General features: G+C 60.7%; 2 protein-coding genes across 2 annotated transcripts in view; both read left to right on the top strand.

Moving 5' to 3' along the window:
- Positions 1-1,490: 1,490 nt before the first annotated feature.
- CCDC92B (coiled-coil domain containing 92B) lies at positions 1,491-10,365 on the top strand. Its single transcript, XM_065732236.1, has 4 exons — positions 1,491-1,570; positions 5,452-5,605; positions 7,667-7,714; positions 9,770-10,365. Exons 1-4 carry the CDS (start codon positions 1,526-1,528, stop codon positions 10,363-10,365), a joined length of 843 nt encoding a protein of 280 aa, XP_065588308.1. The 5' UTR covers positions 1,491-1,525.
- A 4,148-nt stretch (positions 10,366-14,513) lies between these two features.
- The window catches only part of CLUH (clustered mitochondria homolog), a 29,681-nt gene continuing 19,222 nt past the window's right edge, over positions 14,514-24,972 (top strand). Inside the window, exons 1-2 of the mRNA XM_065732144.1 lie at positions 14,514-14,705; positions 23,656-23,852. Coding sequence (XP_065588216.1) covers positions 14,588-14,705; positions 23,656-23,852 — 315 coding nt within the window. The 5' untranslated portion in view covers positions 14,514-14,587. The remainder of the gene's footprint in view (positions 14,706-23,655; positions 23,853-24,972) is intronic.

The following is a 24,972-nucleotide window of genomic DNA, read 5'->3' as shown; positions in this document are numbered from 1 at the left end:
GGAGCTGCACGGCAAAGGGGCACTGCGGGCAAGGGACAGCATGGTGGCACGGACCACCACGTTACGAACGGGTGAGGGGTGGCCCCGATGTGATTCACACAAACACCCCTCGCCTCAGAACAACTTGTCCTTGCAGGAGGAACTCGTGTTTCAAGAGCAGCACATACCCACACGAGCCTGTGAGCAGGGGGTGTTAGGAGGCACTGAGGCCCTCAGCTGCAATGTCTGAATAATTCCTGGCGAATCAGAAGCCTCTGTGTTCCTTAATGTCTGCACGCACCCATCTCCAGACCTCCTTGCTCACCCTTTCTCCTGACTCAGTGATTTCGCCTTCGGTGCGAATTCTCTCCATAGGAGACTCCTAATTCCAAGCCCGCCCCCCCGTGCCAGCAGCTCGAGCCAGGTGGGCCGTGCCACATCACGACGTGTGGGATAAGGGTTCGTCTGTACCACCGCTGCCCGACAGCGCGCTCCTGCTGTCTGCGTGCAGGGGGCTGACGCCCTGAAGCCTCTGCTCTGCAGAGCAGCACAGCCTTAAGGTGAGGACGGCAGCGCAGCGCTGCTGAGCTCCGGAGCACCGCTCTGCAGCGGCTCCGAGCGGGGAGGCCGGGGCTGTCAGCTGACGGGAGGACTCTACCATCTCTGTTCCTACAGCGCCTGTGACTTGGAACAGGCCACGTCTCAGCTTCTCCTGCTGCAAGAGAGACAATGAATGCAGTTATGTTCACAAGTGGAGCCCCGGCTGCTCGGGGTGACACAAATGGAAAGGTGTGAGGTACAGCCGTACGAGTAAAGCTTTTCACATCATCCCTCTGACCAGAGTTCCGAGGAAGCTCTTTTTTGACAGTTTCTCCCCACTGCTGCCCCACCTCTGACATCCCCGCACACACCATTAACGCACAATTGCGTTAACACTACAAGTCTGGGAAGCGCGAGCACGGCAGGTTTCCCAGCAGATCTTCAGCTCCTCGGCTCCCGGCCTGCTGCCAAACGGCTCCGCGGGCCGCTCGTGCCGGGGGTCCCCGCAGAAGGCGCGGGGCAGAGCCAGGGGAGCGCGGGGCCCGGGCGGGGCGGGCGCCGTCAGCACCGCGGACAGCGGCGGAGGAGCGGAGCGCTGCGGGGCCTCGGCGGTCCGGGGATGCGCGCTTCACCGGGCCGGACCCCGAGAGGCCGCGCCGCGCCCCGCAGCTGCCGGAACCGCCTTGCCCCGCCGGTTCCCGGCTCGGTTCGGCTCGGCTCGGCACGGCTCGACACGGCACGGCTCGGCTCGGCTCCGTTCGGCTCCGTTCGGCTCGGCTCGGTTCGGCGCTGCGCGGTTCGGGTCGGCCCGGCCCTTCCCAACCGCGACCCGGCGCGGCGCCCCGGCGGAGCTCCCCAGTTCCGGTCACGTTGCCGCCTGTTTACGGCGCGGCTGCCGGCGGGCGGCGGGGCCGGGCCGGGCCGGGCGAGGCGGGGCCGCCGCAGGCAGCGCGGGCAGCGCGGGAGCCCGGCGCGGCCCCGGCCCCGGCCCCGGCGCGGCCGCCCCATGACGCCCAGCGGGCGCCCCGCGGGGCCCCGGCGCTCCCCCCAGGTAACGCGGCGCGGCGGCGGGGCGGGGGCCGGGCGCTGCCCGCGGGCGGTTCGGCTGCAGCCGGGGCTCGGCGAGCTCCTCTCCCGCGCGGCCCGCGGCCAAAGGGAGAGCGGCGGAGCGCGGCGGGCGCCGAGCGCGGGGCGGCGGCGGCGGAGGTGGGGGGGGGGGGGGAACGGGCGGCACCGAGCGAGGACGCGGTGTCCCGGCGGGGGCTGCGGGGGGGATGTGCTCCCGCCGAAGTTGCCCGCTGCCCGCTCCGCCTCTGCTCCAGAAGTTGCTGCGCCCCGAGCGCGGCCGTCCGTGGCGTCGCTCCTTTCTGCCGCAGAAAAACGATGCGGGGCTCCGGGCTGCGGGGTTCCGGCCGCGGGGTTACGGACTCGAGGGCCCCCGGAGCGCTGCTGCGAAATTCCCCGAGTGCGGCATCGCCCCGCAGGAATCGCCCCCTTCACATCGCCGTTCACTGCCGGCGCTGACGGAGGGAAACCCGTCCGCCGCTCCCTCCCGCGGGCAGCGGCACGGCCACGGCCGCGCCGTCACAGCCGCCTCCCCACGGCCTCGGCCGTCAGAGCGGCGGCGGTGCGCGGGAATTGCTGGAGAGCACAGTAATTTATCATCGACGTTCCTCCTATCGATTGTATCTTTGAATAGATTGTCAGATAACGGCTAGCAGGCAGGACGCTGAGCGGAGTTCTGCTCTGCTCAGATCAAGGAAGGCTCCCGCTGACTTTCCCAAGGCCGGGATTTCACCTCTAGTTTCTATTCCCGGAGCCATCGCTGCCTCTGTGACCTTCCCAGGGCTCTCGGCTTCCCTTTGCCATACGTCCCTTACATTTAAAGACGTACTTGCTCCATGACGTTGTTGCAAAGTGCAGCGAGCACTTTGAGATCACAAACAAGAAGTGGTTATGTATTTCTGATACGCACTGGTGTTAATTCCTGCGTACGTTACCGGCCTGCTCTGCAAACCTTGTTTGTGCCCTTACTCCCCAGGTAATCGGCCATGATGATGTGAGTAGGGGCTGGATGCTGGGATGACAGGTTCTGTGCTGGGTTATGCAGACGTGCAGCATGGACACATCTGCCTTTGAAATGCGCCGTCAGGAACCAAGGCTGTTTCCTTAGGTCAAAGTTCTGGGATTCCAGTTAACATTAACAGACTTCTGTGGAGTTTTGTGTCAGAAGCGAACCCGCAGACAGAGCTCTCTCTGTGATGGAAATCAGTCTGAGCAGACCTGCAACTGCATCAGTCCCTAAATCGGTGACTGCAGGAAGTTGCTTCAGCCCTTTGGTTTTGCAAGTTCATGGGAGCCAGAGTGCAAGCACGACCCAGAAACCTCCTGTAACTCACCGGGTGCCCAGGTTATTGAGTCATTTTTAACACTCAGTGTCTGGGCCCAGCTGCCCTGCAAAGGCTCTTTGTGGCCCAAGGAGGAGTCTGGGAGCCCTGTGCTCAAAGCACAGGGGACACACGGTCCTGGAAGGCGATCTGTGATGGAGTGAAGTCCCTTGGATGTCCAGTGTTGTTTGGATGCCAAAGTGCAGCACATCTCACGTGGCACCCAGCACCCCGAGGTGTCACCCGCAAATCCCAGGAGCTCCGGGCTGTGGGGGCCCTTTGTGCATCGAGGTGCTGTCTGAAGAGCACCGTCAGCCCTAACCCCGTGGGGCTGAGGCATGGCAGATAGGCACAGCCTTTGCTGCTGAGAAGTGCCCTCCCAGCACAATCTTACGTGCAGATCGAGTGGCAAATTGGTTTGGGGGCAGTTGTAGGCACAAGCAGAGCTGATGTCTGCAGCAGAGCCCAGCAGCAGTGCAGACTGCCACCAGCATCAAGGGCACAGAGCATCCTTCAAACCGGAGGGGAGTATCGCTTACCCTCGGCTTTTATGCCGCATGACATCACCTCCCGAAGCTGCGACCTCTCTGCCGTGTCCCCAGGGCCACGCCGGTTCTGTGCAGTCCTCCACCGCCACTCGCGGTGCCAATTCAGAGCCCGGGAACGCAGTCACACGGCGGTGAGGGAGGGTCGGGGGCAGGACCTCCTGCAGCCCCACCTGCTCGGTGCTGGGAGCCGCCCGTGGGGCCGCGCTGGGGCCGGAGCCGTCCCCCAGGACGGCAGCACTCCCCGTGCCCCGATCCAGCTCTGCTCCGAGCAGCTCGGGCTGGGGGCTGTGAAGCCATGGGCCCGGGAGCACGGGCACTGCTGTCTGGAAGGCGGAGGGCTCCGCGAGGTGTCATTGAGGCAGCAGCTCATCATCGTAGGGAGAGCAGCATGCAGTGGTGGCCGGAGCTCTGAGCAGCTCTGTGGGGGCAGAAGTCGGTCCCACGGAACCAGGGCTCAGGACCCGCAGGGGCAGACAGCAGTTGGGTTTTTGTTTGGCTTTTATGTTTATCTGTTGGGTTTTGTTTGTAAGCACACGGCAGCTACGCAGACCCTTTGTCTTCCAGACCACACAAAGCAGATCTCAACTCCCAGAAGCTGTTTCTTTTCTTAAAAAAAAAAATGTTTTCACACTATTACTGAACTATTGATTTTAGGGAGAAAAAAATCATTGTTATCAGAAGGATAATTTTCCACTTAAAGGAGAGGAGGGGAAGTTCAGTGGCAGAACTCCAGCCATCTCCACTGAGCACATCTCCAGCAGACAGCACAAAGTACTTCAAAATAGCAGCACGTCCTCCGGGGCTCTGCCCAACCTACTTTCTCACCATCCGCAGATGAGGTCCCACCAGCTCCGTAAAGGAGCTGCTCCAAAGCTGTGTGCCCCCCCACAGCCCCTCCCCCCAGGGCTGGGGCTGCTGTGGGGCAGTGGCCACAGCACGAACGTGTCCCAAGTGCACGGGCACTGGAACCTGAATGCATCCACTCCTCCTCGTGGAGCCCTGATTTCAAGGTTTTCACAAATCTGAAGATGCTTTGGCAAGGGTAAAGCTTTGAGACAGAGCTGCTGCCAAAATTGCTTACTTGGGAGTCCAGCTTAAATGGGGTTTGATTTGATATAGGTTGTGGGAATGAGCTTAAAGTGTCTTGCATTAAGGGCTGGGCATGTCGTAAACACAAGCTGAACATTTGCTTAGTTCTGAAGTTTCTGTAGGAAGGAATGGAAGATCAGAAGCAAATGAATGTGGCAGTGGCTTCCCAGCAGGGCGTGCTGCCCTGTGGCTTTGCTGGCAAAGCTCATCCTGACCTCTGAAATGGGTTGCTGTAGGTTCCCTCCCTCTGAGCATGGTTCATGGCAGGGGGACAGGTTCCACATCCACACAGTGACATTTCTGAGAATGAAGGGTCCTTCAGAGGTTCATTTTCCCCTCCCTGGTGTGGGCAGCAGCACACAGCACCGAGCAGAGATGAACTCCGTGCCCCGGGGCCGACCCTCCCAGCGCTGAGCTCCTGCCATGTAACACTGATTGGGTTGGGCAGAGCATACTGCATTTTTCATGCACTGGATCTCTTTCTGCAGTTGCTGCTTTGCAGTGTGGGGCTCATCGAGCAGCAGCTGAAATCACCGCTGTGCGGCTCCTAGCGGCGATCCTGCCCCGGGTGAAACCCTGCTCAGTGATGAGGCAGATTTCCTAGGGCCAAACTTGAAACAGAAATGAGCCCTTTCAATGTGAGGGTCCATGCGGTGCATTTTCTGTTTTCTCAGTGCTGGGGCTCTCAGCCCAGGCCTGCAGCAAGGGGCGGTGGGGCCAAGCAGGGGCATGGGACACTGCCCTGGAGCCGTGTGGGGCCGTGTGTGCAGAGCTGCTGCCACATCCCCGTGGAGCACAGGGAGCACAGCAGGTTCCCAGAGCTCTGTGTCCCATGGGGTGTGGGGCTGGTGCTGCTCCCAGGGTAACCCTCCAGGCTGTGCTCTGTGAGCCCTCTCTTCTCCCCACAGGCGTGGGCTGCGAATTCGGTTGCGATGGAGACCGTGTCCCTGGAGCATCAGATCCAGAGTGTGCAGAGGCACATCGCTTTCCTGAAGAAGGAGCAGATGGAGCTGCTCCATGGCCTGCACCTGGAGATCCTCCGCCTGCAGAAGCACTGTTCAGGTGAGCACTGCAGCACAGGGAGCCCAGCACAGCCCATCCTGCCCTCAAAGACAGTCCTATTATTAAAGTGTAGAAGTGCTTCTCCCTTTCTCCCAGATGCCATTTGCCCAAGGGAAGGAAAAGGGCTGAACTCCACTGATGGGGTGAGTGGGCATAGGACCGTGCTGAGGCCTCTCCCAGAACTACAGGAACGTGGGTTCTTGGGCTGGGGGAGGTCCCCCGGTCCTCCTGCCCATCCCTGGAGTCCACCCCGGTGGCTTTCATCAATAATTCAGCCTGACCAATTACTCACTGCCTTCCAGTTCCTCATTGTCACTGATTCGTGGGAGCCAGAGACATGAGGGCATTTCTAAAATTGTCCGCTCCCCCCTCTCCTTTCTGAGCTGTTACTGTTCCTTTGTACCGTTTAATAGCTCCATCTGCAGCCTCTCCAGATACGTGAGGCCAACGGAGCCTCGGGCATAACTCACAGGGAGGTTGTGAGCTGCCTGGGCAGTGATGCTGTGTCCTGTTTGCTGTTTGCTGTTTGCAATAAGCGTGGGGCGATGGCTCCGAGCTCCCACGCAGCCCTGGGGTGACTCTGGGTGTGTTTGCAGTGCTGCTGCCTGCTGTGCATTCTGCACGAGGGAGGGAGGTGGGTCGGTCAGCACTTCCCTGCCTGCTCCAGGTGTGCAGCTGCACCTGGATGTGCTGCTGTGACCTTGGGTGTCGACGTCATGACCTTGGTGTGGCCCCTCCGCCAGCGGTGCCCGTCCTCCTGCAGCTCTGCTCTGCAGCGGTGTGCTGGCAGAGTGCTGCTGGCGGCTGGGGAGGGGCTGCAGCTCCCACTGAGCACTGCCACGGGGTCAGGTGAAGCCGACCCCAGGAAAGCCCCACGGTGTGACATCCTGGATGGGAGGCTTTGCAGGAAGATAAACGCAGCGGAGCACAGCGTAGTGTGATTCATCTGCTGGAAGGATCCTTGCATTACAGCAGTGCTGGCTCCCCTCCCGCTCCCATTTTATTTGCGAAGTATAAACACAGCAGAAATAGCAATAGATTCTTTCAGACTCCTCTGTTTCTCCTTTTACTGGAAGATGAGCTCAGCTGCTGTGGCAATAATTAGCACATTCCCAGCGCTAGCAGAGCAGCAGGAGAGCCGTGCTGCCTGCAGGGGCCGTGCAGGCAGAGCGAGGGCAGAGCTGCAGGGCCCAGCAATGGCCTCTGCTGGAACCACACAGTGCAGCGAGGGCATCACAGCCACTGCTACGTGTGGCCGCAGCACCAGCGGGGACACTGGGGACACCAGAGCCTGACCCACCTGTAGGACAGGGGGCATGCGTGGGGCTGGCCATAGGAGCAGCATGGGGAGGGGTTCTGGGGCACGGGCACTCAGCACAGAAGCGGGGACCCCATCCCAAGCATCGCTGCGCAGGCAGCAGCATTTCTCCAGCAGGAGATGGCTTTAGGTTTCGTTTGGAATCTCTCTGACACTGCGAACCCATTAGTTTAACTTCAGAAAAATAACACAGCTGCCATTGGTTTTCAGTGGGGCGGGCAGGAGTGCTGAAAGCTTTCCAGAAATTGCATTACGTTCTCCTCTGCGCTGCATTCTCACCACGGATTTGTTTTCCAAGACAGACGGCGGAGGAGCCTGAGCCGAGCGCTCCGTGTCAGGGTGGCAGCGATGGGGATTACAGTCACCACGAGAGCAGATTAAAAGAAAAATGTGGGGCAGAGATTAACCGTTTGAATTCGTACTCAGAAGAAAAAAAGGCCCCGGATGACCGAATGCCGCTGTTGTCCCTGTGCTCCTCCTCCGTCTGTCGGTGGTTTGGTATTCTCTGAGAAGCTGTGTGGGGTCCGTGGGGCTGTGGGTGCTGTGGGTGCTGTGGGTGCTGCTCCGCTGCTCCACGCGTGATCACTGCGGGCAGTGAGTGATGAAATCGTTCAGGCGCAGTTGGTGCGTTGGTCCGTTTTCAGTCCGTTGCTCCGCTCTCTGTGGTGCTTTAAAGCGCCGAAAATGGCTGAGCTCTGCCCCGAGCAGCGCTGCGCAGCGTCTCACTGCCGTTTCTCTTCCAGAGCTGACCCACGACCTCGAGATGAAGGAGCTGGAGGCCCGCCAGCAAGGTGAGAGCCGAGAGCGGCGGGGGTCAGCTGCAGCGCTCCGGGGCCGGGGGGGCTCAGGGCACGGAGCCGATTGTGGCGGACCGCTCGGGCACTGCGAGCAGTTCCCAGCCCACGAGCACCGCGATCCGACGCCCCGGGGGGGATGTGCATGTGAAAGCAAGCATCCCTCGGGTTTGCTTTGCTAATCCCCTTACACAGAGCGCTCAGGAGCACTGCAGACCCCCGGGGAGCGACTCAAAGCTTGCAGGCCGCTGAGCCCCGGGAGAAAGCAAACACAGACGGTCGGGGACCCCTGTGCTCCCCCCCCACACTCCTTCGTGCTGTCCTGGGCAATCAGAGGCCAATTCAGAATCTCTCCCAGTGCTGATGTGTAACACTACATCCCACGAAAAAACCCTTTGTGTTCCAAAGAAAGGGGCAGAAATTCCCAGCACACTCAGCACAGCTGCAGACATGAGGATGGTGAGCTGCGTGCCACCAAACCCTCATCCCGTGCCTCCCTCGTGTCTGGGCCCAGCACCATTCATGTGCCATGCCCAGCAGAGGATGCTGTGGGAACAGCTCCTCCTCTCTGGGATGAACCAAACCCCATCCCTGGCTGTCCCAGCACGGTGCCACGGCCACACGCCAGGGCTCAGCCCTCCCCAGCCGTGCAGTGTCAGCAGTGCCAGTGTGGCAGTGACCATTGCCTGCACAGCATCACCCACAGGGCTGTGCCCGTCGGTCTGCCTCAACGCCTCCAGAAGAGGACAGTCCCATTTGCTACATTTATGGGGCAACATCCTAAATTAAGATGCCATCAAATGATTGCTCTTCAAATACCACTCATGTAATAATTACTGCGTGCAGCTGCCTCCCTTAAGATCTCATTATAAAGCATTTCTCCTCTGCAGAAAGCACTTTAGAGCTGAAGCTGTAAAGCACTCACAACGTGTATCGTAAGAGGCAGAGCTTTCTGCACGCTGTGTGCGGTGTGGGGCTGTGCATCCACCCCTCTGCCTGTGCCTCCGATGGAGGAGTGCCGGGAGAGCCTCGTGGTGCTGCATCCCTGGAGTGCCCACAGCAGCAGCATGTCTTTCCTTGTAGAGCTGAGAAAGCTCTTGGCTGAAAGGTGGGAGCCTGAAGCCACAACACCCTGAGCTCGGCCCCTCGTGGGGGCTGCGGGGGCTCAGGCCCACGTGGGGCACCCAGCCTGGTGCTGAGCTCGTCCTCGTGGACCACAGAGGCATTTGTATGTAGAGGATGGTGGGAGGGGTGGCAGAGAGCCGGTGCCATCCTCAGTGAGCAGCCCACACGGCCCAGGCAGGGCGGTGCAGAGTGAGCAGGAGCGACACGCAGGGCTTGTGTGAAATCACCTATCTCCTGGAGCTGCTGGGTGACTCAGAAGGGCTGGGGCAGGGAGGGCACGGTCTCCACTCCTGGTTGGGAGCTGCGGGGAAGTGCTGCTCGCTGCAGCACCACTGCTCCAACACGTCCTGCCAGCACCGTGCCTGGCAGCGAGTGCTGCAGTGCAGAAGCCGAACAGGTCGGGCATTGTGCTCAGGGTGGCAGCGTGGGCAGCACATCGTGGCTGGCAGCACCTCTGCAGAACAGCTCAGGTCCGTCCTGCACGCTCAGCAAGGAGAGCAGCTTCAGATGGATGGGCTCTGGTGTGCCCACACGTATACACACGTGTGTTTGTGCCCCAGAAAAACATGCCTAGGTGCTCGACTGAGCCTGGCCCAAGTGCCCCGTGGGATCCCCGTGGGATCCCGGATTAGCACTGTCCTGTAATCTGGCCTTCCAGGCAGAAGGGCAGCAACAGCCAAAGTGCAGGCCTGATGGTGATACGGCTGGGCTTTTCACTCCCAGCCTGAAACTGTCCCCATGCAGAGGGACAGGGAGGGGATGCGTGCACTGGCGGGGAGCGTCTGCTTGAGCAGCCCATGGGCGGCTCTGGAAGCGTGCGTGCCTCCCAGGAGCACCCCCCCCCCCACAGCCGGGACACATCAGCACCTCCGTGCCGGGAGCCGCGCCGTGCACAGCGAAGCCCCCCTCACCCCCACCTCCCCACAGAAGCGCTGGACCGGGAGCTGGAAGAGAAGTGCCGGGCGATGGAGGCCCAGCTGCAGGAGAAGGAGAAGGACAACCTGGAGCTGCGCAAGGAGCTGCGGCACAAGGAGACGCTGGTGGCCGCGCTGCGCTGCAGCCTCCGCAGCAAAGAGCGGCGCTTCCTGGAGGAGCTGAAGCGGCGCAGCCACCGCGTCACCGTGCTGGACACGGAGCTGCAGAAGCAGACGGAGGCGGCCGCGTACCTCTCCCTGCAGCTGCACGCGACCGCGCAGCGCCTGCCGGGCCCCCGCGGCAGCGGCCGGGCCCCCCCCGAGCAGCCCCGCGCCCACAGGGGACACCCGCGGCGTCCGCCGCCGCTCAGCGCCCGTCCCGGGGACCCGGCCCGCGAGGAGCACGATGCCATGCCCGACCCGGCCCTCTTCCTCTACGCCCCGCAGCGCCCGACGCCGCCGGAGCCCCACGCGGAGCCCCGCGCCGCTGCCGCGGCTCCTCGGGCGCGGCGGCCGCTCCCGCCGCAGGATCCCGCAGCCAGGGCCCGGCCGGCCAAGGGTGAGCCCGGAAAGCGGCCGGGGCCCCGCGGAGCCCGCGCCCGGGAGTAGGCGGCGAGGCGGGCGCGGCCCGGGCGGCCGGGAAGGCGCTGACCCCGCGCGCCGCGGCGAGCAGCGGCCGGGGCTGCTGACCCCGGGACGGGAAGGGGGCGGCGGAGGGCGGTGCCGTGCCGGCAGCGCGCTGCGGAGCGATGGGACGGAGCTGCTGCGGGGCCGCGACCCACGCTGCGCGGGGCGGGCTCTGCCCGTGTGCAGCCGGACGCTGCTTTCTCACTGCACGCGGGGTCATGTCAGCGAAGCACTGGCCAAGCGGGATCTGGTGCACCGCCGCCCGTGGGGCAGAGCTGGGCACAGCCCCACGAGGAGCAGAGGCTGCAGATGACGCTTTGCCTGCAGCCATTGGAGCCCATCTCCTTCGCGCTCAGCTCAAACCCCTGGGGAAGGATCACCATCCCTCGGGACCAGGCTCACCCGCCTCCAGCCCACGCAGCCAGAGGCCTCTATTTTTGTAGCTCAGTATTTATACCTTACAATGCTTTTATGAGACTCTCAGTAGCAGTCCCAGGCCAGCTGTCCCGGTGGTAAAATCAAACCCCAAAGTACGATCTGCTGCGCGGGAGGGGTAGCAGCTCCTGTGCTGCCCTTTGGCTCTGAGGGGGTGTCCAACTCCGGTGTCGGGGCCCCCACACCCCCAGCGCTGCCCCAGCAGCCCCAGCCACGCTCCCAGGTGGGCGCTGCATGGCAGCGGGTGAGGCACAGCCTGGCACCCTGTGGGTGGAGCCCCTCCCGGCCTTGGGACGGTGCTCCTCCCGGGCTCTGAGCTCTGCTGAGGGCACGTCCCCATGCTCTTATAATGTGAGAGGGTAAAACATCTGTGTGCGTTCCTGTGCTGTGATCCGCACAGCGCTTCCCCTCGTTCGTAGACAATCCCGATACACAGAGTGTGTTGCATTTTTATTATAAAGTTATTGATAAAATCATGTTGTCCATGACCGACCTGAGCATTAGAAAGGGGAGGGCGCGTAAGTTCCCCCCTGTTCTCTGTAAATATCTTCATAACAATCAGCGTTTTTAGTGCCTAGTATGTAAACGAAGCAACCCTGTGGGAGCTGCAGGACCCCTCCGCCTTCACAGCCATCCGCTGCGCTCTGAGCCCGAGGGGCACATCCCATCTCAATGCCCACCCCACGGCAGCCCGGATGGGCAGGGAGGCAGCAGGGCCGTGGGAGCCCAGGGCCAGCCCTGCGTCCTCAGGGGGGCTGGGGAGGGCTGACCTCACACACTGCACTGCAGTCACTGCTGCTCCGGAACGGGGGGAAGCTCTAGAGCACTATATATACACACTTATATATATGTATACACGTAACGCACTTGCTTTGAAGGGAAAGCACTGTATGATTGTAATAGAAATGATATTGAAATAAATTATTTTAATCTTTGTATTTATATAAAATGCTCAGCAAGATCTGAACGATTCAAAAGCCCAGCAAGGCAGTGCTCCTGTGTTTAACCTGAGGGATGCAGCTGGTGCATTGAGCCCAGGGGGCAGCACCTGCCCTGCCCAGCTCCGTGTGTGGGGGGCCCCAGCTGCCCCAGCCCCCGCTGCACGCCGGCAGTGCCCATCACTGCATTGCTCCGTGTGAGTCAGAGCAGTTCACGGAGCTGTACTCGCTGCTTGGAGCTCTGCACATGGACACGTATGGACAGGAGTGTGACTGCTGACACCTACGTGCTCTGTATGGAACAAGCAGTGTGTAACGTTGACGCATAAAGCTTAACAATTAGACTGGAAATGGATGCAATAATGCACCATTGTTAAACACTGCCTGATGTATATAAAACACGGTGTGCTGGCAGCTCCTGCACGCAGACCAACTGCCAGGCACTGCTCGGTGCTGCTGTTCTGCACCACGCACAGCCCAGCGGGCCCGGAGCACTGGTGTAGTGATCTTCCTTCCCCCAGTGCCACGGCTCTGCAGGTGCTCTCCAAGGAGGGTACACACTGTGCTGCACAACCTCACAGCAGAGGAGCTGTGCCCATGGCAGAGGCAGCCCCGTGGTTTGCACAGTGCCCCAGGCAGACTGCTTGGGGAGCTCTCCTTCTTGACCCCATTAATTAAAAAGCCTTATTTTCTGAATGTGCTTGCTGGGGCTGTGTAAGCACTCCTGGTTATGTCCCTCCTGCTTTGGTGGTGTGGCTGCTGAGGCCCTCAGCTGCTCCCCAGCTCCATACCACCCACCAGAAGTGCCCGCGCTGCCCTGCACAGCACAGCCCAGCAGAGCCCTGCCCTGCTCCCCACGAGGCAGAACAGGCCCAGTGCCCATCTGATGTGCTACCACCCTCCTGGCAGAGCACTCCCTGACTGCACCCCACCTTCCAGCTGGCGACCTGCCCCTCTCTTGCTCACCAAGGAGGAGCTGCCTGCAGCCGGGTCTGGTCCTGCAGCTCATGTGCCCAAGGCAGAGCTTGAGGCTTCCTGCAGGCTGTCCTGCAAACGGAATTATGGTGGGGCACAGCTGAAGGGTTCTGTACAGATATCTACAGGGGGACTGTGGGAGTGGGTGTTCCTGCTCTTCAATGCAAAAAGGTGGAAGACAATCCAGCAAGTAATGTTCCTCTCAATGCAATGGTCAGGGCTTCACTGCTTGCACAATGCCTCTTCACACACAAGGTCCCCTGAGAGCTGCAGGGAGGCAGAAGTGTGGCACTAGGATGGTTAATCAGCAGCATAGCAGTGGATTAGCACTTGGAGGTGACCACGGTGGTCTGCTTGCTCCTGCCAAGCTGCTGGGTCCCTGCCCGGCTGGGCCCGAGCTGCTCGGGGCACAGAGCTCAGCCTGGCTCCCAGCTGTATCCCCACACCCCACGCACTGTAACAGCACGAAGGAAAGCACTCACAACCTGCTCTGTGCTCCATGTGCCAACCTTCTCCGTTAGCTCCCACGGCAGCGATGCCCATCCCGCAGTGCCCAGGGCACACACAGCACAGCACTTTGTGTGCACACCACATCGGCTCCCTTTGCTTTTCCCCGCGCTCATCTTTGGACAAGAGCAGGGCAGCGGAGCTGCAGGCACCAGCACGGAAGCACAACCAATAAAGAGCAAACAACACCTAAAGCCCTACGGGATTTTCCTGTAAGTTTCAGCTTCCAAGGATCCATTTTCCCGTTGCTGCAGTTACTCCAGTAATGCGACACCAAGTCCTGGGAGCTCCCACGTCCTCCTGTGTCTGTAAACCCAGACCTTCTTCCCGGGGTCCTCAGGCAGATGCTGAGCCACATCCCCCGCTGTGTGCAGGGCCGTGTGCCTGCTGTCCCCCCCGGCCCCGAGCGGGACGGATCCATCCCCGCGGGACAGTGGCACGCTGTGCCTCGTGCTGGGACGGTGCCAGAGCTCCGACACTGTGCTGCTTTATGTGAGTGTGCAGTTCACCCCATGGCACCATTATCCACCAGGACCACGCTGACTTTTCTAACCGAGTGCTTTCCAGGATGCGTTCCCTACACACAGAGACTGCAGAGCGGAGCTGGGAGCCGCCCGAGAGGCCGCTGTGAAACGCCTATTTCTTAACGACAGAACTGAAAGCCCTTTGGAGCGGCCGCTCCCCGCCCCAGCGCGGCCCTCGAGCGCCCACCGCGAGCAGCCGCCGTCCGCCCCACAGCCCCGGGCTCCGGCTGCGACCCGGCCCGGAGCCGAGCGCCCGTCCCCGTCCCCGTGGTGCGGCCGCGGGTCGGCCCCGAGCCCCGGCCCAACTCGCGGCACGGCAAACCGAAGGGAATTGGCTGTTGGCCGTTTTATTTTTCAACCCCGAGGAAGGCGGCCGCCCGCGGCCCGGTCCCGCACGGCCCTCACCCGGCGCTCCGGCGGCACCGCAGCCCCGGGAACCGCGCGGAGCGGCCGCGACCTTGCGGGTGCGGGGAAGGTCGGCAGCGGCCTGCAGCGCGGCCCCCGCCCGCCCGGCACAGGGCGAGGCCTGCTCGGGGCCGCTCCGTGCCCGTACACCGGACCCGGCCCGCGGCAGCGCAGCGCAGCAGAGCCGAGCGGAGCCGCGCTTCCCCTTCCCTTCCTTTCCCGGCCCCACCGCCGCGTTCCGCCACAGCCGCCCCCGCCCCCGGCCCCGCGCGCGCGCGGCCCCTTTAAGGCGTTGCGGGCGCGCGGAGGTTGGTCCCGGGCCGCACGCCGTAGTGGGGTCGCGGTACCACGTGGGTCGGAGCGGCGCTGTCCTTCGCGGCGCGGCGGGACGGGACACGGCGGGCACGGCGCGGGGCGCCCATGGTCAGCAAAGCGGACGAGATGCCGCCGGCCGCCGTGCCGGCCTCCGCGCAGGGCGGAGAGCAGCAGGAGCCGGGGCCGCGCGCCAGGAGGGCGGCGGAGGCCGAGCAGCGGCCCGGTAAGAGACGGGCGGGGGCCGCGGCGGGGGGCGACCGGGATGGGGCCCGTTCCACGGGGCTCCGCCGCTTCGAGGCGCGGGGGGGGGGGAGGCGCGGCGGGGAAGGAGCCGCGGGCCGGGACCGCGCCGGTGCGGGCGCGGAGGCCCCGGGGTCGTGGTGCGCGGTGCCCGGCCCCGTCGTCGCGCTCCCGCCGCCCCCCGGCCCTGCGGTGACGGTGCGGCCCGAGCCGGAGCTCCGCGCGGACGGCCCGGGGCCGCGGGGATCCTCGCGCCGCGGCGCGGGGGTTTGAGTTCGGGGTCGGAGGGAGCGACGGAGCTGGGGGGTGCGGCTGGGCCCCGCTCCGGGCGGGGGACGGGGCCCGGAGCGGCGGGGGGCGGCCGGGCCCGTTCCGTCCCGGCGCGGCGGCGCGGGGAGCCCCGGCCCCGTGAAGGTCACCTTCAACGGACGCGGCGCGGCGCGTCCGGCGGGGGCGGGGGGCGGCCGGGAGAGGCCCACGCTCTCCGGGCTCTGTCCCTCGGCGGCGGCGCGGGGCTGCGGGGGGCGGCGGGGCCTCCCCGGTGCTCCTCGGGCGGGGAATCCCGGCGTGGGCCTGGGCCGGAGCAGGAGTGCTGCTGAGGCCGCGCCGTGCCGCGCTGGGGGCCATGCGCTCCGGGTCGGCCCCGGCCCTGCCCGAGCTCAGCTGCGGCCCGGGACCGTGGGCACGAAGCCTGGCGTTGAACCCCATCCTGCGGCCCCTGAGCTGTGCGCTGTGTGGGGCAGCGCGAGGCCGAGGCACCGTCTGTGTCCCCTGCTGCTGCACTGCCCATCTCGGGTCTGTCGGCCCTGCAGGCTGCCGTGAGGTCACTGGGTGGTGGTGACCTCAGGGTGACTGCAGAGGGATGTGTATATGTGTGTACGAGATAATCTTATAAGGGAGTTATCTTGGGGCCACAAAGATGCAGCTTGCCTCGTTGGCTCTTCTAAACTGAGTGCTGCTGGGGATGGTGTCACGGTGTGGTGGTGTCTTTGTAATAGGTGAGAGGCAGCTGAACTGCCCTGAAAACGTGGAGTGTAAGAATCTGTAATTTCAGTGTTCAAAAGCAGATATGTGGGATTTCCTGGGAAGAGCAGATAGCTCATGAGAGGCCTTGGCTGAATGCTGCATGCTTTAACTCATTAAAACTCCAACAGTGGTTAAATGAAGGGAGCAGCAATGTGGGCAGCCCTGTGCAGGCACTCTGCATCTGCTCTGGGGCCGTGGGCACAGGCCCTGCCTGGCATTCCGGGTCATCGTGGGCACAGAGTGCTGTGCCAGTGAGGGGTGAGCGTCCCAAGCACTGCTCTACAGCTCAGCCCACTGCTGTGCTCTGTAACTCGCAAGGGAAAAGGTAAAAGCGTGGCACTGCGTGGCTGCTCCTCATAGGTCACATCAACTGAGCAAGGGACTGCTGCTGCCTCCCTCCCCCGTTTGTGTGGTGATGAGGTGACTTTTTGAAGTTTGTCACTCAAAGCAAAGTTCACTGGCGTTTGTGGCTGGCAGGAATTCAAGTGTGTGGGGGAGAGCCTCCCCCGCCCCCCGTGCACTGTTTATTCACATGGATGCCAAGCACAGCTCCAGTGCTGGGTTAAAAAGTTACACCGTGTGATCCCTGCTCAGAGTGAGCTGGGCCCTGGGGGAGGGAGGTGAAGCCCTCCTTTGTGTCAGCCAGAGGGCTCTGGGCAGCGTGGGGTGGGCTGAGTGCCCTCAAGGCCGTGCTTCATCCCTGTGCACCAGCACTGCCCACCAGGGTCCTGGCAGCTGCACTGCTCATGGGGGGGCTGCTGGGGCTGTGCTGGGTACAGGCTCCCGGCTGACAGAGTATGCTCTTCTGTTGTGCTGGGCACTGAGTCTGGAGGGACTGTGTTCTTGCTTTCTTTTGTCTCCAAAGCAGTGAGAGAGTTATAACTGCCCCTCTCCACACTCTCCACATCCAGACAAACATGCTGGGCTGCTTCATCCTTCTGGGAGCAGAAATGCACAAATGCTTTGGGTACCTGCAGTGATTTCCAGCAGGAGCAGTTATGGGTTAAGTTACCTCTCTTGTTAACTAGCACGAGATCAAAAGACAGCAATTGTGTGCAGCACCTCTGGACTATTTTTGTTTCTGCAGTTGTCACTGCTTCAAAACAAGCTTATCTCATGTGCAGGTTAGCAGTGTGTCTACCTGGCATGGAGTCCCTCTTGTCAGTGCCTTGTCTGGAGACTGGCTTTTTCTGGTCTGTCCCTGTCCCTTTTCTTCCAGCCCATGTATGTATTCATCTACGTTCTCTGTTAGAAGAGCAGAGGATGGAGGTACTAATGGAGCAGTGCTGTGGAGGCAGTGCTGTTAGCAACGAAGTCAGAATGCAGACTGATCAGGGGATGTGCCGGCCCTGTCTGTCTCCTGACCTTGGAGGATTGCCTGTGGTTTGTAAGGAGCTGAATTGCTGATGGCTGGGTTTTCTGACAGCAGTTGTAACACCCCAGGGGGAGAACTGGACCATCTGGAGGGAGCAGATCATCGCTGTGAGGTGGAGGAAAGGGCTGTGATAACAGCAGCACTGGTGTGATGGGACTGGGACCTGTTTGGAGCAGCTCTGCTGTGGGTGGCCCTGAGCTCAGAAGCTTTCAGCTATCCCTGAGCAGCATTGCTCCTGGGTTTCCCAGCTAGAAAGTGGAAGTAGGTCAGGAACATGCACGCAGAGAGGTGCGGGCACATGGCTGCCTTCTGCACAGTAAAAACAACTTTGTATTGCAGAGAACTGTTTGACTTAGCAGTCTGTAAATGACTAAACTTGGCAGTGCCCTGCCTGCTTCTCTGCATCGTGCTCCATTAGTTGTACTAGAAAGCTGTTATTTCTAGAAGCTTTAAAGGGCTGAAGTTCATGCATTTATTTGCATTTGAGGAGTAAATCTGGTCCACAGGGCAGCTCTTGCACTCAGCTTTTGGGCAATCTGTGGTGCTGTGCTTGGGGCTGGGCAGGGCTGGGTCTGCTGCCCCTGTGTCAGGGTTTGGGGCTCATCTGCCAGCCCGTGGTTTGTGGAGTGCTGCTTTTTTTAACATTACTGACTCCAAGGAGAGAGGTTATCTGCTGTTTTCTTGACAAATCAGCTTAAGTACACTTTTAGAAGTGGTGAGCCTTCACCTTTGAGTGGGGAAAAATAGATTCACTCTGCAGAAATGAACTCTTCCCCAGAGCAGTCTGAGGGAAAAGGCCAGCAGAGAGTCCAGTGAGGAGCAATTCCTTGTGCCTAAGTAACGTTAAAGTGAGGGCATGTTTTAACAGCAGAGCTTTGTTTTTTGTATTTCTCTTCTGCTGTAACCTTGGTGTTTCTGTTGCTGTCGATCTTTGCCCTTTGCCTCAAGTCCAGCCTTTGCTCCCTGCTCCAGCGTTGGTTGCATTGCTGTAGGGATCGGTAGCAGTCACCTCACTGCCTTCAGAGCGATGTTTCCGAAGTTTTGGCTGGACAGAAAACTCTCAAATGGGCTTAAGTTTGTTTCAGAGTGGGGCAGTGCAGGGTGTGAAGCATGCTGTGTTCTGGTGGCTCCAAGTGCTGTAGCTGTGGGACCTGTGAGTGCCCTGGGCTGTGAGCAGATGTCTTTTCTGAAGACACAAAAAGCCACAGACCTTGGAGTCAGTGTGAAATGTGGCTTAAATTGTGTAGGTCTACGTGGCCACATTTTTGCTTGGATGCCTAATGGCTCATGCTGAGTGGTTGCCCCTCTTGCTCGCCGCGGGCCCTCGGGACGTGCTGTGGCCACGCTGCACTCCCCGTGCTGGGCAAATGTGGTGTGGGACTGCTGAGATGTAACGGCAGTGCTTAGAGCTCTTCCCACAGGTGGGTTAAAGCCAACTGAAGTTTAATGACACTTCGCTGTGGGCTCTTATTAAAAGAAGTGCTTGTGCTGAGGAAGCACTGCAGCTCTCTGGGAAGCTGTGGTTTCCTCTGGGGGGTGAGGGAGGCTGTGCTTTGTGCTCTCCTACCAAAACATTTCCACGGGGGCTGTCCACGATCCCAGTGTTATTCATTTAGTCAATTTATTTGGATTCAGTGAGCTGTTTATTTTGATTAATTTGTTATTAGGCTAAAACTTAATTAGCATTTGCTAGACCAGTAGCAGCCTTCCTGTGCTAGAGCTGGGCTGTGCTGCAGCGTTCTCACTCTGGGTTCCACTGCAGCAGTGCCTCAGTGCTCCTGGAGCAGATCTCTGACCCAGGAGGAGCTTTGCCCCGTCCCAGCTGGGGCCTCAGGGCCATTGCTGCACAGCCCTGCTCTGCTCCTGCGGTGTCAGCCTGAGCTGGGGTCAGTGCTGCACAGAGCAGGAGGGCGGGAGTGGGAGGGGTGCAGGTAATCCCATTTGAGTATGGGTGGCTCACTTGTTCTGCCATGTGTCTTCTGAGCACAGGGAATGCTGGCAGTCATATTTCTACATCGTTAAATCCCATTGCATCACTAATACAGGATGGCGTCGTATTGCTTGTCCTTAATGTCTTTTATCACTGCAGATCATTGCATGTGAGCTATTGCACAGTGTCAGCCACCTGCTGGACTCGGCCTCCTCCTCCTCCTCCTCACAACCAGCGCGTCTGCGGCTGACGGGAGTGAAAGCTGCTTCATCAGGCTGGGTTTGCATGGCTGTTATGGGGCGAAGTAAGCTCTGCTGGAATGTAATGATGTATTGTCATTAAACTTAGTGATTTTATTAATTGCAACAAATTGTACTCCAGGTGATCTGCTTTGAAATGTAACCCAAGCTGGGCTGCCCATCTTGCACTGGGATCTGCCTGGGCAGCTTGGACCCGCGGGCACCCGGGCTGTGAGTGCTGGCACTGTCCGTGCATTAAAGTCTTTCAAAAATATCAGGAAAACTTTCTGTTGTGGATGCAGATGTAACCTGAGACTGACATTGGCTCCCGAGGTCAGAGATTTCATGTTACCAGGATTTCAAGGTTAGCTGCTCTTGTGCTGTGGAGCTGTTGGAGGAGAGCAGCTCTCCTGAGACATCAGCTGAGGTTTCCCTGTTTGCTGGGAGGGTAGCTCCAAGGGCTTGAAAGGATTTGAGTGGGAGAGATTTTTTCCTGTTTCCTTTTTCTGTTCTTGAAGCAGAAGAGGAGAGGCCAGCCAGGGATTTCATGTGAGAGCCCCCGCTCTGCTCAGCCAACCCTTGCTTTTCTCAGCACATTGGTGCTGGAGCACGAGGCTCTGCAGGCAGCCTCAGCCTCTCTGGGGCTCCCTGCTGGGGGTCTGTGGGCTGTCAGCCCCTGGGCCAGTGCTTACAGGGCTCTGCACTCCTGGTTCTGTTCTGGCTTTGGGAATGTGCTCGTTGCCAAGGGCAGAGCTGTGCTGCTCAGCAGGGGAACGTGCAGTGCCCGTCCAGAGGGGCTGTGTGTGCAGGGGTTGCCCCAGCACTCACTGCTTGCACAGAGCTCGAGCTCTGTTAATCCCCCATCAGTTGCAGGGATTTACAGAAACAGCAGAGAGGAGTGGCTGGAGGAGGCCGCAGTGTTTTTGTGGCTGGTCTGATACAGGGGAGCAGCGTGAGAGGACAGAAAATGTGTCTGGGAAAGCCTGGCAGCCGCTGCCCGGGCCCTTTGTGCTGCCTGCTCAGTATGGGCAGCCAGCCGTGGGCTGTGACTGCATCTCTGTGCCAGCGAGTTTGGAGCTGCAGCGCCTGTCCCATGCTGCACCAGCACAGTGCTGATACGGCCCCGCTCTATTTATATCGAGCTCCTGGGGCGGGCATCTGCTCCCAGAGCACATCGAAGGACTCGTTGGGGCGACACACGCACGTCCATCCGTCGCGTGTGGGAGCCGGGGCCCCACGCCTCGCGTGGACCGGGGCCGATGTGCGGCAGCTGGAGGTCACTGCGGGTGTGCGGTGGGGGCTGCGAGGACGCGGTGCGTGCGGGGCGGCCCTGAGCCGGAGCTGTCCCCCACCCCACGGACACTGAGGGTTTTTGTGGCTGTTGGAGTGACCGTGTGGCACGGGTCTGAAAGGCGCTGTGCAGACGAGGCTTGCACCCCGAGCTCGCTGTTCTGAGCGCTGCTGGGCTGCCGGGATCATGGGGAACAGCGTGGTGCTCAACTGCTGCAGGCGTGTCACCGAGCTCCTCTTCCCCGCGCGTGGCTGCGGCCTGCCCGACGAGCGCTCACCTCTCCTGAAGCCGCCGGTGAGCGGAGCCAGCTCCGTGGATGCGCTGGATGCGCTGGGAGCTTCCCGGGGCTCTGAGCCGTTCCCCGACGTCATCCCCAGCGCAGCGATGGGAGGAGGCCTGCGGGAACGCGTCGGGTGTGCTCGGGGCCGTCCCGAGGACGAAGCCGTGGCGGCCGCAGCCTGCAGCAGCAGCTGCTCGGGAGCTGGCGGTGCCGCCCCGCTCCCCGTCCTTCCCACCGACCTTGAGGAAGGGCCGGCGGAGCTGCTGGGCTGTGCCACGCTGCCCACGGCCTGCCAGCACCGCCTGAAACCTGAGGACGGCGGCACGGCGTGCAGCGCGGGGCCTGGGGCGGCCTGCAGCGTGCAGCCTGCAGGCACCGCGCTGGGCAGTGGGTCGCAGCGTGCTGCCTCTTCGGAGGGCCCTGGAGCATCCCGCTCTGCGAGGACGGGAACGGCCCTGCGCAGCCCTGGTGTGACTGCTCCACCTGCACTCAGCTGGGAGAAGGGCTCGAGGAGGACAACCGTGTGCCCCGGGGACACCGGCCCTGCGGTGCAGCTATCCAAGCAGCAGAAGAGGAGGAAGAAGAAGAAGCTCCTGCTGCTAGGTGCTCAGCACAGGGCCCTGCTGTGCTTCGTGTTGCTGGAGGCCCTGTGTGTGGGGATGGGGCTATGTGTGCTTGTGGTGGGGCAGAAGAGGGGAGACAGGGCTCCATCAGAGCCTGCGTGGGGTGAGGATGAGGAGAGTGATGAAGTGCCCCCTGTGCTGCTCTCCCACACGATGAGACGATGGTCTCTGTGGCTGATGACCATGTGGCTGCAACATGAGCTGACCCCAGCAGCCAGAGCACGAGGAGCAGGAGCTGTTGCGTGGAACTATGGCTGTGCTGCATGCGAAGGAAGCTGCGTGGCACAGGTTCAGTGCTGTTCTGTGGCTGCTTGCAGCCCGTGCCTGGCATGTATGCCTGCAGCTCAGCCCTGTGCAGCTGGGAGGGATGGGGCAGGAGCCAAGCTGCTGGGTGCTGGGAAGGGCAGGGTTTGCGTGTCCCTAATGCAACTGGAGCTGGTACCAAGAAACGCACTCTTAAACTCAGTAGTGAAAAATGTAGCATTTGTGTCTTCAGTTTTTGTATCTCCACGTTACTGAATGTAGAGCAGGAAGGCTGGAGGCAGTGAATGCTTTTGCTGCTGGTACTTCCCACACTCTCCAAACCAGGCCGGCTTGCAGCAGTACATTTTGATGTGGCCATCTAAAAGCTGGTGCCTGACTTGAGCTGAGATTTGTTTGAATGGTAAAGTTATTAACTCGAGCTCCCCACGATTGCTCCATCACAGTGTGCACTCCGCAGTGCTCAGACCCAGGAGCTGCGTGCTGAGCTGAGCTGCCTGGCTCACGCTGTGCCCTCACACCTGCAGCCTCACTGTAAATAGCACCAGGACCGAAATAGCACGGTCACCTCGGGCACGCGCTGTCTGGGGGCAAGGACGAAACTTAATCCTTTCCCTTGGCCTTTTTAGCAGGTACAAAATGCAGGTCAGGTGGGCACGCGTTCAGCACTCCCACCAAGCGGTGTCGGTGCCGCCTCGTCCCCTCTTCAGTGTTTGGCTTTGCTGTTTTCCTGCTGCTTTCCCCTGATGTGCAGCCACAGCTTGTTCCCACTGTCACCAGGGGCTTTCCCCTGACCTCCAGGCACAGGCTGTGCTTTCTGAGTCCCAGGCACTGTCCCGTGGGGCGCTCCTGCGTGGAGCTTTTCTCCCTCCTTCCCGGTGTGGCTGGAGCTCCCCAGAGCTTTGCTTCGTGCCTGCTTTGCCTGTGGCTTTGTCTGTCAAAGAAGTGAACAGCTCAGGCTGGAAAAGTGACAGGGAATGCGAACAGCATCTGCTGAGATACCTGCTGCCTCGTGCAGTGAGCACGCTGTCCTGGCATTCTGTGCAGCCTTTCACCATGTCAGTTCAGTTGTGCAGCTCTATCTGAGATGGGTTTGCTGCTGGCGGCCGTTGGAGCCGTGCAGGGGATGTGTGGCTGTGCAGGGGGATCCAGCTCGGCTCCTCGCTGTGTGAGCAGGGGCAGCAGTGCAGTAGTCCCAGCCCTGCTGGGTGCAGGCTGCTCTGGGAGCCCTGCAGCTTCCTCAGTCTTCTCAGCTCTGACATCTCCACCTCACTTCAGAAGAAAACAAACCCTTGCAGAAACTGGGAGGGGGGTACAGAGCTCCCTGTCCCTGTGACGCATCTGAGCCAACACTTAAAGTGTCATCACCGTTTTCTTGAACCCAGTGGCTTGGGCCCAGCCTGGCCCTGGCCTTGTGGGGTATCCGCAGAATATTCCAGAAACGTGGAGGGCGGCTTTGCTGTGTGCAGGGCGTGGAGCTGCCCGTGGCCGTGCAGTAATGCACTCCACGCGACACAGCTTTGCCTGCAGCTGAGCAGTGCTGCAGAGGTGCGTTGGAGCCGCGCAGCGTGTCGGTGCAGGGGGCAGCTGCCTCTGGCTGCAGAGCACCACACACCCATTCTTTAATTAAGACACTTCTTAAGGCTAAGCTGAACGTGCTGTAAGCTGCGCCGTCCTCCTGCTTCCCTCCCTCCCTCCACGCGGGGGTTGTGGAAGGTGCAAACGCTGCAGGTGAGTGGGACTGTGTTGACCCTGCAGAGGGACGGGAGGGCAGTGCTTGGAGCACCCGTGTCCAGTAAACACTAACTGTGAAACAAACTGCTTACTGCCTTTAACCCCTGGTTTCAGTCCCTGGTTTGCTTGCCATCCTCCCCTCCCTGGTGTGCTGACCTCCGTCCCTCTCTCCAGAGCACCCAGCTGCTGTGGCACTTGTCAATGGCAGCGGCCCCCACGAGAACCTGAAGGGCGAGAAGGATGCCAGGCAGAACGGGCACGAGGAGGCTGACACGGGGGAAGATGGGAATGACCAGGAGGTCATTGTCATCCAGGACACGGGATTCACTGTCAAGATCTGCGCACCGGGGATAGAGCCCTTCTCCCTGCAGGTACCTCTCTGCTGGCTGGGGGGGGTCGGGGCTGGGGGCTGGACATGGAGCGAGGTTCGTGACCCCTGGTCCTGGTGGAGGCAGAGGGCAGAGCACAGTGTCCCTGACTTGTTGCTCCCATGAATGGGGTTAAGTGAGGAGGGAGGCAGCGAAGCACAGAGGGTGCAGGAGATAAGCTGATGAACCAGTGGCCTCTAGAGTAAAAGAAAAGAGTAGGTGATGCGAGCACAAAGCTGTCTGGCTTAGACTGTGCAGGCATTGGGAGGATAGAGGGTGCTTACTCTGGATCCCAGGTGTGGAGCATGGGGAAGTGGAATTAGGCGGGGTGTAGCTGCCCCATGTTCACCTCAGCAGGGCTCAGGCATGGAGCTAAGCCCCAGGGAAAGGACTTTCCCATTTCTGGGCTGTTTTAAAGAAGGGATGTGAAAACATGACCCCGGGGTCTGACTTTGGAAGGGAAAGCCTCCTGCCTGCCCAGAGGTTTTGGCATGCTGCACCTTCTGGCTAAGCTGTGTTTGGCACAGCAACATGTGCCAGCACTGTCTGGGGAAGCACACACCTGCCCGAACATCGAGGGAACAACACAGCTCCCCTTTCTTTTCTGCAGAGTTCTGCTGCATGCAGCAGCGTGTGTCACGTGGGCCACGACGCGTGCTGCCAGAGCAGGGCAGGCTTTGACATGCCCAGCTGATTCTGTGATTTAGCTCAGCACTTCACCAAAAACCATTTGGATGAAGTGTCTTTAATGTGGGGGAGGTGTTCTGAGTCCAGGCCCAGTGGGAGGAAGCCTTATCTCCCCAAGACCAGCAGAGAGAGCAGTGAGATTACATCCCCTGTGGAACTAGCTGTATCTCAGGCAGCTTTTTTCTTCCTTCAAATCCCTTTGGCTGTTAGTTTTAATAGGCTAATAATAGCAGGCCACGTTGTTTACAGCAGCTTATGTAAACTACCCTGAGTCCTCGTAGCTTGAGAGCAACGTCAGTAGTGCTGGAGCCAGGGCAGGCAGGCAGGGGAGCAGCCTGGGTCCGTAGGTTCAGCATGGATCCTGTGTGGCTGGAGCCACGAGCTCACATGCCCAGAGGGGCAGCACCATGCAGAGGGTACCACAGCAGGTGAGAGT

Source organism: Cyrtonyx montezumae, unplaced genomic scaffold (assembly GCF_038088225.1).
Source record: "Cyrtonyx montezumae isolate F1298 unplaced genomic scaffold, pur_monq_1.0 scaffold_15, whole genome shotgun sequence".
Classification (NCBI taxonomy): Eukaryota; Metazoa; Chordata; class Aves; order Galliformes; family Odontophoridae; genus Cyrtonyx; species Cyrtonyx montezumae.
Note: the sequence above shows the minus strand (reverse complement) of the source record. Positions and strands in the feature narration are given on the sequence as shown.

Bases quoted from the DNA above. Each gene is read 5' to 3' on its own strand.
- CCDC92B (XM_065732236.1), top strand. From the start codon at position 1,526: ATGACGCCCAGCGGGCGCCCCGCGGGGCCCCGGCGCTCCCCCCAG. The intron at 1,571-5,451 runs GTAACGCGGCGC...TTCTCCCCACAG, and splicing joins GGCCCCGGCGCTCCCCCCAG to GCGTGGGCTGCGAATTCGGT. The intron at 7,715-9,769 runs GTGAGAGCCGAG...ACCTCCCCACAG, and splicing joins GCTGGAGGCCCGCCAGCAAG to AAGCGCTGGACCGGGAGCTG.